This window comes from Squalius cephalus, assembly GCF_949319135.1.
Source record: "Squalius cephalus genome assembly, chromosome: 3".
In the NCBI taxonomy this organism is placed as follows: domain Eukaryota; kingdom Metazoa; phylum Chordata; class Actinopteri; order Cypriniformes; family Leuciscidae; genus Squalius; species Squalius cephalus.
This window is the reverse complement of record NC_137124.1, coordinates 20,469,357-20,487,896: the sequence shown is the minus strand read 5'-3', so window position 1 is coordinate 20,487,896 and position 18,540 is coordinate 20,469,357. Positions and strand designations below refer to the sequence as shown.

The window sequence follows — 18,540 nt, the reverse complement described above, 5'->3', positions numbered from 1 at the left end:
GGGCTGGGCGTGGTAGGTTGTTATTGCAATAAAACAAGTTACATTTTTGACAAATATCAAGGCTCTTTCACACCAAAAAAGTGAAATGACACAGGAGAAGAAAGTTCAACATTCTTACTTCAGCAACAAAAACAAAAAATTAAACATAAATGTGATGTTTAACCAAAGTCATTTTTGCTTATTAGTATGGTTGAATTGGATCATCGAAGGATAACCATCATATTTACACAGCGCGCACAACGCCAGTCAATAAATGGGAAAACAAAGTAACTTAAAAAGTAACAAAAAAGTACAGTAACTATTTTGTTGTAAATTTAAAAAGTAAAAAGTAATGTGTTACTTTCCTCGTTACTTGAAAAAAGTAATCTGGTTACATAACTCATGCTACTTGTAATGTGTTACCCACTACACTGGTCAGCAAAAGAAGTTGAGTTATGTCCAATATACTGTAGAACTGATATGATACAATATGATCCCAAGGACTGTATACAAACATTGTCACATTGATTCCTGTGTCTCTCTTTTCCAGAGGGATGCAAAAGGTCAATGGCTGTTTGAGCAGGTCTGCCATTATCTAAACTTGTTGGAGAAAGACTACTTTGGCATCAGATTTGTGGACCCAGACAAGCAACGAGTGAGTTTCTATAGTATAAATATAAAATGAGCTGTTAATAGTGTACTAAGCTTGTGGAAAATGGTTATTTTTATATTTTGACTGAGATTGGACATGATAGTTAAGGTGGACACCATATTTAATTTTACACAAATAAAAACAAGGCTGTGAGTGTTACGGTCACTACATTTCCCATCATCCTCCCTGGCCCTCACCTGCATGCTCTTCCTCTGCGTTCATTGTTTAGTTTCCAGCCACTCCATTAGTTCTTTTGGTTCAGCTGTATCTTGTTAGTTACTATGGTTACTGTCATTGCGTTAATTTGCCTCAGCTGTGTCTTGTTTCCCTGATCTGTTTCTACATGTTCCTTGTCTTGTATCATATATATTTTTATTTGAGCGTTATGTGGTTGTACTATTTCATGTTTATTTCTAGATTAAAGTCTTCCTTAGTATCGCCTTTGTCGTGCACTTTATCTTAACCACCTCACCATACAGTTGGTTCAATGGGTTGTAATGTTGGGTGCCTTGATGTTGATTATTCAGCCAATGTAATTGAAAATGTTTTTCAAAAAAAAAAATCCAGTCAACAAAACACAAACCATGGATTATGAAAAAGTAGACTTTCAGACAGCACAACAAATTGACTGTATATTCATCGCAGCCTTGATCTATGTCCCATCAATTTAAATATGGTATCTACCCTGACTAAGCTTCATGCTAGTTCTGACTATATATATGTATATATATATATATATATACAGGTGCTGGTCATAAAATTAGAATATCATCAAAAAGTTGATTTATTTCAAGAATTCAACTTAACAGGTGAAACTAATATATTATATAGACTCATTACATGCAAAGTGAGATATTTCAAGCCTTTATTTGTTATAATTTTGATGATTATGGCTTACAGCTTATGAAACCCACAAAATCAAAATCCCAGAAAATTAGAATATTACATGAAATCACACAGTAATTACACAGTGATACCATGGTCATTGAAGCAGGTTTTGGTTCTTTTGGCAGTGTGGGCAGGTGCAAATCCTGCTGGAAAATGAAGGAAGCATGAAGTGCTCTGAAAATGTCCTGGTAGACGGCTGCGTTGACTCTGGATTTAATAAAGCACAGTGGACCAAAGTCCTCTTTTCTGATGAGAGCAAATTTTGCATCTCATTTGGAAACCAAGGTCTCAGAGTCTGGAGGAAGAATGGAGAGGCACACAATCCAAGATGCTTGAAGTCCAGTGTGAAGTTTCCACAGTCTGTGTTGGTTTGGGGAGCCATGTCATCGGCTGGTGTTGGTCCACTGTGCTGTCCACTCAACGCAGCCGTCTACCAGGACATTTCCAGAGCACTTCATGCTTCCTTCAGCAGACAAGCTTTATGGAGATGCTGACTTCATTTTCCAGCAGGATTTGCACCTGCCCACACTGCCAAAAGAACCAAAACCTGGTTCAATGACCATGGTATCACTGTGTAATTACTGTGTGATTTCATGTAATATTCTAATTTTCTGGGATTTTGATTTTGTGGGTTTCATAAGCTGTAAGCCATAATCATCAAAATTATAACAAATAAAGACTTGAAATATCTCACTTTGCATGTAATGAGTCTATATAATATATTAGTTTCACCTGTTAAGTTGAATTCTTGAAATAAATCAACTTTTTGATGATATTCTAATTTTATGACCAGCACCTGTATATATATATATAATAACCATGCCTGATAAAAGCAATGTTAATGTTTGTGCTTGAGCTTGAAGCAAGACACCCAAAGATCACATGCTGATTCAGATGAAGAGCTGCAAGGGGTGATGCAATCGATATGTAATGTTGTGAACAGTCATCAGTTGACATTGATAGTCATAGCAATGTGTTAAACTGGAATTTCTATCTGCATTCTAGACATCATTTCTTTTTTATTTTGTTGTTTCAGCACTGGCTGGAATTCAGCAAGCCAATTACCAAACAAATGAGATGTAAGTCATATTGTATGTGGAAAATCCTTCTTACACTGTGTGGATGTTGTGAAAAGAATAATCTTTGCATTCAAATATCCTTCTAAAAGGCAGAAAATGTGTATTGTCTGGTTAATTACATCCATATGGATATTTTGTGTCCTAGCTCAGCCACCCTACACCATGTGTTTGCGTGTTAAATTCTATCCTCCGGACCCTGCAGCTCTTAAAGAAGAGATCACTAGGTACTGCTCATTAACATGGAGTCCATTATTATTCATAATTAACATAGTTAAAGAATCTATAGGAAATCATATTAGACAAGTTAAAGAGTCTTACAATTATCTGATGTATGTATGATTAACACACTGACAGTTCAATATATACTCTGCATTGTTTTCAGATACCATGTCTTCCTACAGATTAAAAGAGATTTGTATCATGGCCGACTCCTGTGCAAAAGTTCAGATGCTGCTTCATTGGCCGCATTTATTCTGCAGGGTAACAGCAAACCACAGTCACAGGAGCCATTCTTTACAATATTTGTTGAATTGTGACATCTCAAGAGTTTTGTTATATGAATGACATTACAGTAAGACAAGACTCTCAAGATGACACTCTTTTTGCTTTATTCTTTCTCAATTTTTTTTTAGCTGAGATTGGCGATTATGACCCAGGGAAGCATCCGGAAGGTTACAGCTCTAAGTTTCAGTTTTTTCCAAAGCATTCTGAGCGCCTGGAGCGCCGCATTGCTGAGATCCACAAATCCGAGCTGACGTAAGCTTACATTCAATTAGCCTGTCACATGCAGTATGTCACTCTTTTTAAAGCAGCGCTGGTGTTTAATGGAGAGATTAAATATATTTTATGAAATTTATCTCCCAGAACAAACACAGAATATTAACAAGTCTGTTTATTTCCTACAGAGGCCAGAGTCCTGAGACATCTGAAATGAATTTCTTAAGGAAAGCTCAGTCTCTAGAAACATATGGAGTAGATCCACACCCCTGCAAAGTCAGTATCCAAATGTATCAGCTGCCTCATATACAGGAAATTATTTCAACACAAGTGTCTGAACTGAAAGTCTTTTAATCTGAATTTTTACATTCACAAAAAAGTGTAAACACACAGATTAAAAAAAAAAAAATTCTTTTTTTGTATGATAGGATGTGTCTGGGAATGCAGCATTTCTTGCATTTACCCCCTTTGGCTTTGTGGTACTGCAGGGGAACAGGAGGATTCATTTCCTCAAATGGTGAGAGGCGAAATTAATCTCGCATATCATTTTCATTTGCTTAGTAGTCAAGATCAAATGACTGTGTATATGAATAACTTTGACAGTATTTTGTCATATTGTACAGGAACGAGGTCACCAAACTAAAGTTCGAAGGAAAGACATTCCATATATATGCAACTTATCAAGAGGTAGGTGACAGCAAGGCAGCCCCAGGTTATGCAGAAGAACAAATGGTCAAAAGTAAGATGAATGCAGACTGATACAGGACATAGGAATTGATCAGGAAACCAACCTGTTCTATTTAACAACTAAATAATTTCACTTACTGACCTCCTGTGACCTTTACTAAGGATCAGAAGATCATCTTGACTTACTTTGCTCCAACACCTGAGGCCTGCAAGCATTTATGGAAGTGTGGGGTGGAAAACCAAGCTTTCTACCAGTGAGTGTGCATAACCTTTTTGACCTATCAGGCTGAAATTTGGTTCAAGCATGGAAATAGCATAAAAAGAGAAAGAGCAAGCAATCAAGCATAAAACATCTTGCCAATGATTTAATTTAGTTTAAACCAGTGGTTCTCAACCTAGGGTACAGGGACCCATTTTGGGGCCTCAGCAATCTTCTAAAGAGTCTACAGGAGGACTTAAAATGAATTATATGAAAACTTAAAGGGGGTACTTCATCGCTGGCATAATATCTTTCAATAAAACTTGGCTGCCTATGCAGTAGAAAGGCGGGGAATTTTTTTAAATCGGTGCTAAATGGCTAAAGAAAACAGAAAAAAGGCTGTTATCTTCCCTTTTGCCATATAGGTAGGAAAACGTCAACACCCATAATACACTGGGCATGTTTTACTATATTTGCTATATTACGTCTTAGCAAACTTTTAGTCATAATGGTGTTGAATTGCACTTCCCCTTGGGGGAATCCCTGCCGCCATCTTGAAGTGCATTCAACAGACCCTCGACCCTTAGATTTTGACAGATGGAGCGAGCCTTCTCAGTAGCTTTATACCAATTCAGAGGCTGCATCCTTCAAAGGCCACATTCAAAGGCCGATTGTGTAACGGCTGTGTGACAAATGCTGTCCCGATTCTAAGGCTCCTTCAAATGCAGTCTCCAAATGTGTCCTTCGTTTCCCGTGCAATGAAGAATACAACAGATGGATTCATGATCTTGCCAGATGGCCTTGCTAGAAATTGCTGAATTACACTTTTAAACGTAAGGATTTGGTTTCAACTTACTGAAATATCTAATGATATACAAATGTAAAAATAAAATAAAAAAAGCTTTAATGCGGTTAATATGTTGACTTATATCTTACAAAGATTGAGATTGTGATGTCATAGCAGTTCGGACTTATTTTTAATTTATTCCTGAGATGGAGAGAAGTTATCGAGGGAAGGGCATAAAAATTGGACTTAAAAGCAGCGCTGAAAGTTTGATTTTGAAGGTTGGAGCTAATCTCTGCAGGAAAGTTGACCTCGAGGGTCAGAGTTGAGAACCCCTGGGCTAAAGGCTGCAAAGAAGTGTAAATATGGAGAGAACACTGATACAAAAAAAAATCTGTAGTCTTCATGTAGTTTCCATTTCAAACTGGATGACAACGAACATAGTGTTTTAGGCCAAACGGAGGGTAAAGAAATGAAAATTCCGCCCAACCCCCAAAGCAAAACGGCATCGTGTACAGGTAAGAAAGCTGTTCCCATAGAGTCCACTTTTTACCATAATGCTGTTTAAAGAGTAGACAAAGTACAATACAATTATTAGTGATAAACCTACCCTTACAATAAATGTTCTGTTAATAACGCTCTGTCGATCTGACTGTCTGTGGGTGGGGATACAAAAATGCGCAAAGTATAATCTGCAGTTTTCATGAAAGCAATAGAGCTTTGACATGTTTTGCATGAATAAACATGGATTTAACATGGAGAAAGAGAAAACAGTTCATTTACATATTTTGACATTGTAACAATACAAAATTAACTCTACCAGTTTCTGTCAATAAAATAAAAATAAAAACTGTCATAATTAGAGCAAAAATACGAGAGGAAATATATGGAGTTAATATTGTGCCATAATTAAACAAACAAATCCAGCATTTTGCAAACAAACTAGATCTGCTTTGCAAAGGAAAACTCGACTCGCAAACAAACAGAAAGCAATGTGCAAGTACAAAGGTAAATTTGAGCGAAAAATGCAGTGAAGTAACAAATATGTATTGTGTTTTACAAATAGAAATAAGTGAGCCTAGATCATATTTCACAAATAAATACAACCCATCCTACAAATTGCATGTAACCTTTGAACAAATACCAAGTCTAGTGCATACAAATGCATATCTGTCTGTTATGATTGTGAGACACTTGGCTTTTTATGAGATCTCTCAGCTCGATTTTCTCACAAATGTGTCCAGGCAGATTTTCTCACAAATGCAGTTGAGCAACTTCCTCTTCTAAAAAAATAGATGGCGCTAAGATAGGAGATTAATTTAGCCCCAGTCTCCCGGGAGAAGCACTGATTTGAAACTTGCCTTTGCCAGAGCTGAGGAAAATGACCGGTGAACAGGTGTGTTTCTGTCTTACTTTATCTATAATTAACCTTTTTAAGGTTTTCTTTTGCAAAATGTTTATTACATATCTAGACAGAAATCCACATTAGCACTTAGTAGCACTCTCTCTAGGATAGGGGAATCTATAAGCTGAAAGCTCTGCCATTATATGTTGCTTTTTAAAAAAATTTCTGCATCGGACGCATACGAAATGACTAAATTAGTGATTATGTCTACACTGAACGAATCTATTTCTTTCGTTTTCCATAAATTAATGAGAACATTTCATTTAATTGAAAGGAGGGTTTCATTTGTCTGTCCAAAATAATAATTTGGGCACTGCATACGTCACAGGCAAGTTAAGAAACAATTGTATGTAATTTGTTTTGTTCATTAATAATTTTATTACATTAACAGTTAAGCTGACTGAATTCTAACTAAATAAATAAATAAGTGGGACCCTCCTTTCAATTAAATGAAATGTTCTCATTAATTTATGGAGAACGAAAGAAATAGACTCGTTCAGAAAATGTAATGTTTTTACAAAAATGTAAAAAAAGCAACATATGATGGCAGAGCTTTCAGCTTATAGATTCCCTTGAGAGAGTGAATTGTAAGTGCTAATGTGGATTTCTGTCTAGATATGTAACAACATTTTGCAAAAGAAAACCTTAAAAAGGTTAATTATAGATAAAGTAAGACAGAAACACACCTGTTCACCGGTCATTTTCCTCAGCTGTAGGCAAAGGCAAATTTCAAATCAGTGCTTTTCCCGGGAGACTAGCGCTAAATTAATCCCCTATCTTAGCGCCATCTATTGTTTTAGAAGAGGAAGTTGCTCAACTGCATTTGTGAGAAAATCTGCCTGGACACATTTGTGAGAAAATCGAGCCAAGAGATCTCATAAAAAGCCAAGTGTCTCACAATCATAACAGACAGATATGCATTTGTATGCACTAGATTTGGTATTTGTTCAAAGGTTACATGCAATTTGTAGGATGGTTTGTATTTATTTGTGAAATATGATCTAGGCTCACTTATTTTTATTTGCAAAACACAATGCATATGTGTTACTCCACTGCATTTTCGCTCAAATTGACCTTTGTACTTGCACATTGCTTTCTGTTTGTTTGCGAGTCGAGTTTTCCTTTGCAAAGCAGATCGAGTTTGTTTGCAAAATGCTGGATTTGTTTGTTTAATTATGGCACAATATTAACTCCATAGTAATATCTTAGCCAATTTGGGGGACCTTTAGATATTATGTTGGACAATGGGGGGCCTACGAGTCAAAAAGGTTGAAAACCACTGGTTTAGACAAACAGTTATTTTTCTTATTTATTTTTAAATCTATCTCTCATTCTCTCCATTTCTTACAGGTTTGAGAAATCAAGTCAAGTTCGCACTGTGTCCAGTAGTAATCTTTTTTTCAAAGGGAGCCGCTTTAGATATAGGTGAGTAGTATCTGCTATAAGTGAACCTCATGAGTTTGTGAGCCCTGCTTAATTAGGCTTGTGTTGTGAATATATGTTAATTAATGGATTAGCTGCAAACAACGCTAAGATTTTGATTGCATAATTTCCCTTATAGCGGTAAAGTGGCCAAGGAAGTGATGGAACAGAGTGCCAAAATCAGACGAGAGCCTCCAGAGATCCACAGGTAAGTCTTCTCAACACTGACTTGTTTTCTTAACAGTTTAACTGTGTTTGTATGCCAGTATGCCAATTGTTATGTCACATCTTTTTGTGGGTTCAGGGCTGGGATGGTCCCCAGTAGGAGTTGTCCCTCCATCACTCATGGCCCACGACAGAGTAGCGTTCCCCGAACACGAAGGAGAGCAGTCCATATTTCCATCATGGAGGGTATGCCCATGTGCCTACAAGCACGCACACACGCACACACACACACACACACACACACACACACACACACACACACACACACACACACACACACACACACACACACACACACACACACACACACACACACTCTTGTACATCTATCTTTATGAGGATATTCATTGACACAATGCAATCTCTAGCCGCTTACCCTAACCTTACCCATCACAACTAAGTGCCTAACCCGAACCCTTACCCTAAACCTACCCTTAACCTAATTATAACCTTATCCCTAAAGCCAAGTCTTGACCCTCAAACAGGCCTTTATGTTTTTATATCATTATGTAGACTTTAGACATTATGGTTTTTATACTGTACAAACTGTATATTCTATCCCCTAACAGTACTCCTAAACACAATCCTAACAGAAAACATTCTGCATTAAAAAAATAAATAAATAATCAGGTATGATTTATAAGCTGTTTTCCTTATGGGGCCCCGGCCACCTGTCCCAACAATGTCAAAAACTTAATTTACTATTATTTGCTCCTCGCAATGTAGGTTAAACAAGAACACGAATGTGCGCACACACTTAAGCATATAACTGCTCCTTTCTCATAACAAAAAAATAATTTAATTTGTAACTAGAAAAGTTATGCATTCTGTCTTCTGAATCCAACTCAAGGCAAGATCTGTTGGTCCAAACTCATTGAAATACTGCTATCTGGTGGTATAACGTTGTATCTCCCCTATAATAAAAAGCATCATGGAGATTTTTGGTTTGGTTTATTCTTCCACCATGATTCATTATTGTGGACTATACTGGACTATAACTTGCAGTACTTTTTTAATGCCTTACCATTTTTGCCAATTTTTAGTGTCAGCCACTACAATACTATAGATTTAAAAAAAAAATATATATATATATATAATTCACAATTCAGTTCTGTTCACAACACAATTCTGGCTGCAATGTTTTTCAAAATATATAATTCAACTTTAAACACATATACAGTTAGGCGTAAACCTACACAGAGTACACTACCATTCAAATGTTTGGGGTAAGATTTCCTAGTGTTTTTAAAATAAATCTTATGCTTACCAAAGCTGCATTTATTTGATCAAAAATGCAATATTATAAATAAAAAAAAACAGTTTTCTGTTTTAATAAATAAAATTGAAAATTTATAAAATAAAATAAAATTTTAAATTGAAATTCCTTTCTGTGATGGCAAAGCAGAATTTTCAGCATCATTACTCATTACTAGTCTTCAGTGTCACATGATCCTTCAGAAAGCATTCTAATATGCTGATTTGTTGCTCAAGTAACATTTGCTGCTTAATATGTTTGTGTAAACTATGTATTTTTTTCAGGTTCCTTTGATGAATAGATTGTTACAGTTCTCTTTAAACTACGTAAACATCTGTCACATCTGCCAATTTAATGTGTCCTTGCATAATAAAGTGTTAATTTCTCACTGACCCCAAACTTTTAACTAAAGTGTACATAGTCATGATTACAAACCTTGAAGTTGAGAAGATAACAAAAGTGTGCTCTGGATAGGAATACACCACACTCCATCTCCCTCTATTGCTCTATGTGTAACATGAGAGCTGCTCTTATTGTGCACAATGTGACCAGACGTTCACCTGTTCCAGTCACTTTACTGCGTTGCCAAATGCCATCATGGTTGCATTTGTCTGTGTGTGAGGGTACTCTATAAGTGTGCTGTATATTTTGAGTTTAAGGTTGGTTTTGTTTTAGTACCTGCCCTGTACAGAAATAATAAAAGTCTAGTACTTAAGTGAAACAGACACAGTGTGCTTGCAAAAACACACAGGCTACTGGTAAATTAAAAATAATTCACTATACTAAAGCAGGAGGTAAAAGCTAACAGGAAGTACCAATTAAGGCTTCACAAGTCCTGCAAGTGGGTTTCATGACAATTTGTGTCATGCACAAGAAAATACAGAGACAATGAGGAGTGACAGATTTTACCTTGTCCAACCATCACTGTTATTATTACACTGTCTATAAATAGACAGCCTGTCCATGTATGTCATGTGGTTTGTGTCAGAATGAGTGTGTGTTGTGTATGTGCTCTTTTGTTACAGCCCATAATGGGTTTGAGGGGGTTGGAGCATGCAGGGCAGCTGGGCTTTTGGGCATAGATGGACTTATGGAGCTTTAGGGCTTTAGGGTGTTCTCGCTTTCTCACACTCACTTTTTCAAACACACACACACTGTAGTGTTATGTCATTTTTGTTCAGGAGGATAGAGGGAGGAAAGGGGGCTATTGGTGATACACTGACGCAGGGGTGAGAACATCAGACACTTTAGCGGCTACATTCTGAAACCATGGTGAAGTGTCTCATACGGATTAAAACAAAGGTGAATGTTCACCTGCGGATGATCAACCACTGTTACCGGGATGTGAAGGTACGGGTGTTGACGATGGGACCTAGACTATTAGGGAAAGCTCTAGGAGCTCTGCCTCTGTTCCCTTCCTTGCCCAGCTCCTCCACTTCCTCTGGAGCTTCATCCAGACTTGGTGTTCAACCCACCAGCACTGCAGGTAAAGCTCTAGGTCATTTGGAACAGCTGGGCGTCCAACTTATTTCAGTGTGACTGCATTTGAATTTGTTAGTATACAATGGATTGGAGTGCCACCATTGTTAGCATGGATTGTGTTTAGCTTTTATGGATTGTGGGTGGAGCCATATTTTCCTGTGTTGTTGTGTAGTTCTACAATATACACTAATTATATTTATTTACAGTGTAATCAAAATTATTCAACCCCCTTTGCAAATCAGGTGTACTGGAAAAATGTACAGACTTTCAGCTGTTTGTAATGAACAAATCCAACAAAAGTAATTGCTCAACACAAATGTTTCAAGTGGTTTTGCCATTTCAACTGAAAATTACTTTTAATGACTTATGCAGTCTCAAAATCATTCCACCCCTTCATGGCAAGCGTCTTGTATAATCAAGAGATGTATAATCAGACTCCAGCTTCTGGCAGCGTTTCTGAGGAATCTGAGGAATCTTAGCACGTTCCTCATGAGAAATGGCCACCAGTTCAGTAATATTCTTGGGTTTGTGTGTTGCAACCGCCTTCCTCAAATCCCACCAGAGATTTTCTATGGGGTTCAAGTCAGGTGACTAATGGTCACTGAAGAATCTTCCAGGACTTCCTCTGCAACCAAGCCTTGGTGGAATTTGAGGTATGCCTGGGATCATTGTCCTGTTGGAAGGTCCAATGACACCCAAGCTTCAGCTTCCTCACTGATGGCATGATGTTTTCTCCTAGGATTTTCTGATACTTCAATGAATCTATCTTCACACGCTGCAGGTTTCCAGTGCCAGAGCAAAAGCAGCCCCAGAGCATCACAGAGCCACTATGCTTAATTGTAGGCAGAGTGTTTTTTTCAGCATACACTTCATTCTTCTTCCTCCAGACATACCGCTGATCCGTAAGGCTGATCCATTGTTTCATAGCTCCACAGAACAGAATCCCTAAACTTCTGTGGCTTAATTATTTGATATTGAGCCCTTTTCTTGTGCTTTGGGGTCAGTAGTGGTGGCCTATTTGACATATTTCTAACATGCAGTCAAGTGTGACAATCAACAAACCTAGCCAGTACAGATATTTTGTGTTGTAACATGGTTAGTTGTCCAGGGGAAGAAGGAGGCGGGAACCGGCGAACGTTCAACAAATTTAATCATAAATAAACAAAAACAAAATGAAAGTAACATAAACATAAATGCACATAAACAAAACATAACTTAAAATAGTCCAGGCCTGGTCCTCTCTTTTCCTTCACTGTCGTCGCTCCTTTTATGCTTCCGTAGCTCCTCCGTGAGATACGAGGCCGGTGTGGCGCGCAGGTGACGCTCATTATCAATCACGCCACCGGCTCCCGCTGTTCTCTGTAGGCTCTTTGCCCTGCCCTACTTGCCACACATGTGTTCTTGCTCAAGCACACTTGCTCAATTGCTTGAGACAACACCTGTTTTGCAGATTTGTGCTGTTGTGAGGGATTTTATTCACGGGGTTGAATAATTTCAAGATTGCAGAAGTCATTAAAAGTTGCATTTTCAGTTGAATTTGGGGAAACCACTTCAAACGTTTGTTGTTGAACTACTTAAATTACTTTTGTTTGATTTGTTCATTGCAAACAGCTGAAAGTCTGTACATTTTGCCAATAAACCTGATTTGCAATGGGGCTTAATAATTTTGATTACAACAGTACATCATAGTCAGTGCATATTATCAATACATTGGTACCAGTTTAATGAATGTAAATGGTCTCTGTGAATAATAATGGAATGTCACTTATATGTTAACTAGCAAAGAAAAAAGAACTTAAACAGATTTTTTTTTCTGATTTTCTAATAACTTTTTCTTTTTCTGAATATCCATTATGTGGAGGATATTGATGTGGCTTGGATATTGATGTGCTGAAGTAGATTTGCCCCACATTTATCTTTCCATACCAATATACAACTTTTAATTAATTTACCCATTCTGATACTTTTGAACATTGTTTAGACCAGTGGTGCAGATAAGCTTGTGAAATCAGTACAATACATTAGGATTGGGCAATTTCATAATTGACTTGATTTTAATTCTTCAGTATGAAATGAAATGGCCACAGCACACATGAAGTTAAATTGGAATTAAAGGAAGCGCAATTTACTGAATTGGTTAGAGAAATGTAACCAGCTTTCTGGGAAATTAAGTTTTCTTCCATCCTGGACAATACATTTGTAAAAAAAAAGTATATAATATATACACTATGTCCACTAAGTTTGGGGTTGGTATGATTTTTAAAATGTGTTTTATAAGTAACTTATGCTCACAAATGCTGAATTTATTTAAATAAAAATTTCAGTGATAGTGTGATATTTTAAAAGAACTGTTTTCTATTTTAGCATATTTTGAAATGTAATATGATCCTGTGATGTCAAAACTAAATATTTAGCTGCCATCACTACAGTCTTCAGTGTCACATGATCCATCAGAAATCATTCTAATATGCTGATTTGCTGCTAAAGAAACATTTCTCATATTTATCAATGTTGAAAACACTTGTGCTGCTTAATGTTTTTGTGGAAATCGTCCTACACTGTTTCAGGATCCTTTGATGAATCGAAAATTCAAAAGAACAGCATTTATTTGAATTAGATTTCTTTTTGTAACATTATAAATGTATTTACTGTCACTTTTGATCAATTAAATGCATCCTTGCTGAATAAAAGTATTAATTTATCAAAAACAAATCTTACTAACCCCAGACATTTGAAAAGTAGAGTATACATGAAGTACAAATTTCTGTAGGTGACATTTCAAACATATCTATTTGTCTGTTCTTAAGACTTAAAGACTTATGTTCTTAAAACTTTCAACTTTTTAAACTACTCTAAACTTTCAGGCAATGCTTTGTCAAGCCATCATTCATGGTCCCTTGCTATAAAATGACACTTATTTCAGTTAATTTATACTTCCTTAAATTCATAATTTATCTATTTATACTAGCAATCCTGTTTGCTACCTCAATCAAATTTGAATTTAAAAGGCATTCTAAATTCAATTCTGACTGGTACAAAACCCTGAAAGCAAATAGACATCAATCCATCAAACACAATCACTGAACATCCTTACTCTGTTTCAGGTTTGGAGTCCCTGCGTGACAGTGGCCATTCCACACCAGTACGATCGGTCTCCAATGGCAACTCATTCCTACGCTCCCATGGAAATGGAGCCGAGGGAGGAAGCGGAACAGCTGAATTTTCTGAGGATTCTTACAATCCCTCTGACAGCGTGCTTCCCACACCTGTGTCCAATGACCCCTCGGACCAGGCTCAGGTTCGCCACACAAACGGCCCACGCAGGATCCAAGATGAAGGAGGAACAGAACCGTGCACTCAAAACCAGGCAAGGCCACAGGCCGTTAAGCCCAAAGGGAAACGTTCCCACCTGGAGAAGGTTCAGCCAACCCAACACGGCCCAGAGGAAGGGGTGAATGATTTCATCTGTAGTTTGGCCCGTCTTTTCTTAGTGACCCTGGCTCTGCTTTTTGCCCTCCTTATCCTTCTTATTGTGCTAACAGAATCTGAGCTGGACTTGGCCCTTCTTAGGGACATCCGGAGGACACCCGAATTCCAGCAGTTCCACTATGAATACTTTTGCCCCCTTAGGCGCTGGCTGGCCTGCAAGTTGCGCTGGATGGGTGGGAATCTCATTGACAAATAACTGAGACTTGAGTGCATAAGCACCCCTCTCTCCTGAGAGTGTAGTCTGTAGAAGTTTGAGAGTGGGACGTTCTAAGCATTAATATCATACCATGTACCATGAGATTAAAACGAAATTACTATTATCTACATAGCCAAAGCCGTGGACTTCCTACCATGCCAAGACGAGAACCTGTGTGTTTCAGCTCTAGTTATTGTGAAATTGTTCCCTGCAGCATTTGGGTAAAAAAATGGTATGTATAGGTCTTTAAATGCTGCTGTCACCCACACGTCCTTTATCTATCATTTAAATATAATATCTACACTTAAGAAATGTTCAACCAGACTGTGACAAGTAAGACCTCATACTGCAATCAAAGACAAAGTTGCCTTTATTGGCCAGACAATAGACAGGGGCCGAGACAGCCATAGTTCACCCAAAAATGAAAATTCTGTCGTCATTTACTCACCCTTATGTTGTTCTAAACCCATAATATTTTGGTTAATCTAATCTAATGAAACACACGATATTTTTAATAAAACCTGAGAGGTTTCTGTCCCTTCATTGAAAGTCCACGCAGTTTGTCCAAAAAAAAAAAAAAAAAAAAACATTTGAATTGAGTGGTTTATTACAAGTCTTGAGAAGAGATATGATCGCTTATATGATGAACAGATTCAATGTAGTCTTTTATTTACTTAATAATGAGTGACACACATTCATAAAGCACATCACATATGGTAAACATACAGAAGCTCCAATGTGAGAATCAATTATGAGAGATTATGAAAAAAAACTTAAATTTTTACCATTTGTGATATGTTTAATTCTGTTCATCATATAAAGTGATCGTATCACTTTAAAAGACTTGGATTTAACTGCCCAATTCGTATGGATTTATTTCATGACACCTTTATATGACCTTTTTGGAGTTTTGCTTACCTGGAATTTCAATGGAGGGATAGAAACTTCTCAGGTTCACAATATCTTATAAAGGATGAGAGAATTTTCATTTTTGGGTGAACTATCTCTTTAATGTTGGACAGTTTGAGAGTGAGTTTGGAGGTTTTTTGGATGAGGTATTTTGTAAGTGTAATATGTTGGTACAAGGTGTACATTTGATCCATATCATACTATAAACATGATTGTGGGTCGATGGTATGGATCAAAGCCATTGACAGTGTCATCTCTTTTAATAGTGCTTCAGTGGTGTTTTGATGAGAATTTAGTAACACTTTACTATAAGGTTTCATTTGTTAACATTATAGGTATCATGAACTCATAAACTATTATTCGTCTTTATTATGAACAAACATGAATTAACAATGAATAATAGTACACTTAAATTAACTTAAATTAAAAAAATGCTTTAATATAGTTGCTCATTGTTAGTTCATGATACCTAATGGATTAATACATTCAACCTTATGGTAAAGAGTTACTGAGAATACATTTGTGTAAAGACTTTAACACCAAGGTATGGGTCAATGAAAATTCCCACTGACCTTTAACCAATCAATCCAGAGCGAGAAACGATATTCTATCCCATACAAATGAGCACTGATATTTAGTGGAAGATGGCGGCCTTGAGATTCAAATGTTCTGATGAGGGTGAAGAAAGTGCACTGGATGGACAAAGTAATGTGAAATATTTGAAAGTCTAACCTATTTCTGAAAAAAACATTGAATTATCTATAATTTGTTCAATTATTTTTTTAAGCATGCATCATTATTTTGGAGACCTCATTCTTTCACTTACACAGCCTTAATTTTCAAAATTAAAATGTGACGATGTCTTCTGTAGGTGATGATGAATTTGTTCACACAACTAGTTTATCCAGTTGTGTGATTATGAAAAGATCTTATCCAAAGGCATATAGTCTCAGAATGGCTGAACTGGTAAATGCATTTTCAGTCTAAACCAAATGACAAAATGTTTCATTTCTGTTACTTTTCTGTTGCCTTCATGAGACACATATAGTAAAGGGTTGTATTAGCTGTAAGACAAGTGGCAGAGTAATTTAATTTAAATGACAAACTGATGGTAAATTTAAGACACAAAGGTCATCTGTGGAAGTAATCACATAACTATATGCACATTTTTAAATATCTTTGGTAGAAAAGCTTATGTCAAGAAAATAAAAATAAAACCTAACTGGAACTCGTTGGTACTGTCAGTTGTCAGGCCTACAGCAATTGCAAATGTCCTGAAAAGATTTGGGGGTTGAAACCCTACATTTCAAGGAAGCAACAAAGTGTGACGTAATTCTTTTATGTGCTGTTGTGTGCTGTGTGTGTGTAGCTTCGTAAAATAGCCTAAAGAAACAGTATGCAACAAAACCACTGATGGCACAGATGAAAACAGCTGCATCGAAATCCTAATATGTTTGTCTCTGCACTGGTGATTATGCGATAATAATACAAAAAGAAATGAAGCAATACAAAATGACACTAATAAGCCAGCAGAAAAGTGTTTTGTTAACCTAAAACAACAAGATGGTTGAGAAGTGCATTACAAATTCAGTAACCTAAGAATGTGTTGATTGTTTGTCTGACACTGTGCCGTTTGCAATCGGCAGGTGGCGCTATAAATCAGCTCTAATATACTGTGACTGACTAATTCTTCAGATCTCTTACTGGTGGCGATGGACACTGTTTCAGACATTTCAAATGGTATGTTTCACTCAAAGCAATAGCAGATTGAAATGTGGTATTTCAGAAGACAATCTGAAATGGATAATGAATTACACTGTTATACAATGACTCGACTGTGCCTGAGCCATGTGATCTTCCTGCTCACTGTACAGCATCAGATTATTATTTTCTGTAAATTACATATTTTATTTTCATTGATTCATACCATAATTTGGTTACCCTGTGTTGTACCAAGAAGGCATTAAAGCAGTTTATTTTTATGTTTTTCTAAAAAAAAATAAACCTTCTCCAAACCAAATTTAATGTACTTATGCAGTTTTGTGAGTTTCATAAAATAATTAAAAAAAATAAATGAGAAATTCCACTTGATGTAGGTCTGCAGTAATCGATGTAGAATTGTAATCTCAACTCTCAACATTCTTACTGAACTATTTTAAAATAATTTCCAGAAACCTTGCTGCGATCCTCTGAGACAGGAACGAGGCCTTCTCTAAATGTTCTTACTTTACATATGAGTGTAGCCTACTGATGTGAAAGTGCACGATAAATGACGTTTAACTAATATCTTAATGTATTTGAGTAATCAATCCGAGTCAACAGGCTAGTGTGATCACTGCAGAAATCATTGCAATGTTAAGCAATTACCACTAGTCGGCAGAAACACTCCTCTCATCCAAATCTCTCAACAAATTTTCATATAATGCTAATGCTAATGCTAATCTTCGGGCAAACCTAAAAGGGGAGATGAGAGGGGAGAGCTTATATACAAGGAGAGCTTATATACAAAGTAATTCATGACAAAATATGGCAGAAAAAGTCAAAGGTGCCATATTATCTGTGTAAAGCCCCATACCTAGTAAAAAATTTACTATTTGCATTTATACTTTCAGTAGAAATACTCAGTTGCTAATTATAACATTTGAGTACTTGTAACTTTAAAATACACTAACAAATTTTGAAAACAGTAGATCCCACTTGAAATTTGTAATCTGGAAATGTACAAATTAAGTTGGATTCAATCAAAAATAAACATTTAGAACTCTTAAAGTTATGTAGATCACACACACAAAAATGACTAGAGCAATGCTAAAATTAAGTTAACTTTATGTACAAATTTTATTTTAACAAACAGAAAAATTAAGTAGTTTGTACAAAGACTAGTCTTGTTGGATCTACGTAATAAAATTATGCAAAAGAATTCATCATATTTTTTAAGTAAATCAAGCAGAGAATTTTTATCAGTGCAGACTTGGTTTTAGATAGTGGATATTACTGAATGCACAAGGTTTTTATTCACAGAAGAGATTAGACATTAAACAGGCAATAAAAGGTAAAAAGTGAGGGGAAATTCATAAAGCAGTAGAATGAACACAACACTGTCAACACTAAATTATCCAGCCTTAGTTCAAGCATGGTACGTCAGATTGCCATCTTAAATGTTTATGTGTTT

General features: G+C 36.4%; 1 protein-coding gene across 1 annotated transcript in view; it reads left to right on the top strand.

Annotated features, from left to right (window-relative positions):
* frmd5b (FERM domain containing 5b) overlaps positions 1-17,388 on the top strand; it is a 38,652-nt gene extending 21,264 nt beyond the window's left edge. The window contains exons 2-14 of the mRNA XM_079866089.1: positions 530-634; positions 2,556-2,598; positions 2,744-2,822; positions 2,981-3,078; positions 3,231-3,354; positions 3,504-3,591; positions 3,744-3,832; positions 3,939-4,002; positions 4,165-4,256; positions 7,741-7,815; positions 7,952-8,020; positions 8,117-8,223; positions 13,879-17,388. Coding sequence (XP_079722215.1) covers positions 530-634; positions 2,556-2,598; positions 2,744-2,822; positions 2,981-3,078; positions 3,231-3,354; positions 3,504-3,591; positions 3,744-3,832; positions 3,939-4,002; positions 4,165-4,256; positions 7,741-7,815; positions 7,952-8,020; positions 8,117-8,223; positions 13,879-14,459 — 1,614 coding nt within the window. The 3' untranslated portion in view covers positions 14,460-17,388. The remainder of the gene's footprint in view (positions 1-529; positions 635-2,555; positions 2,599-2,743; positions 2,823-2,980; positions 3,079-3,230; positions 3,355-3,503; positions 3,592-3,743; positions 3,833-3,938; positions 4,003-4,164; positions 4,257-7,740; positions 7,816-7,951; positions 8,021-8,116; positions 8,224-13,878) is intronic.
* The last annotated feature ends 1,152 nt before the right edge of the window (positions 17,389-18,540 follow it).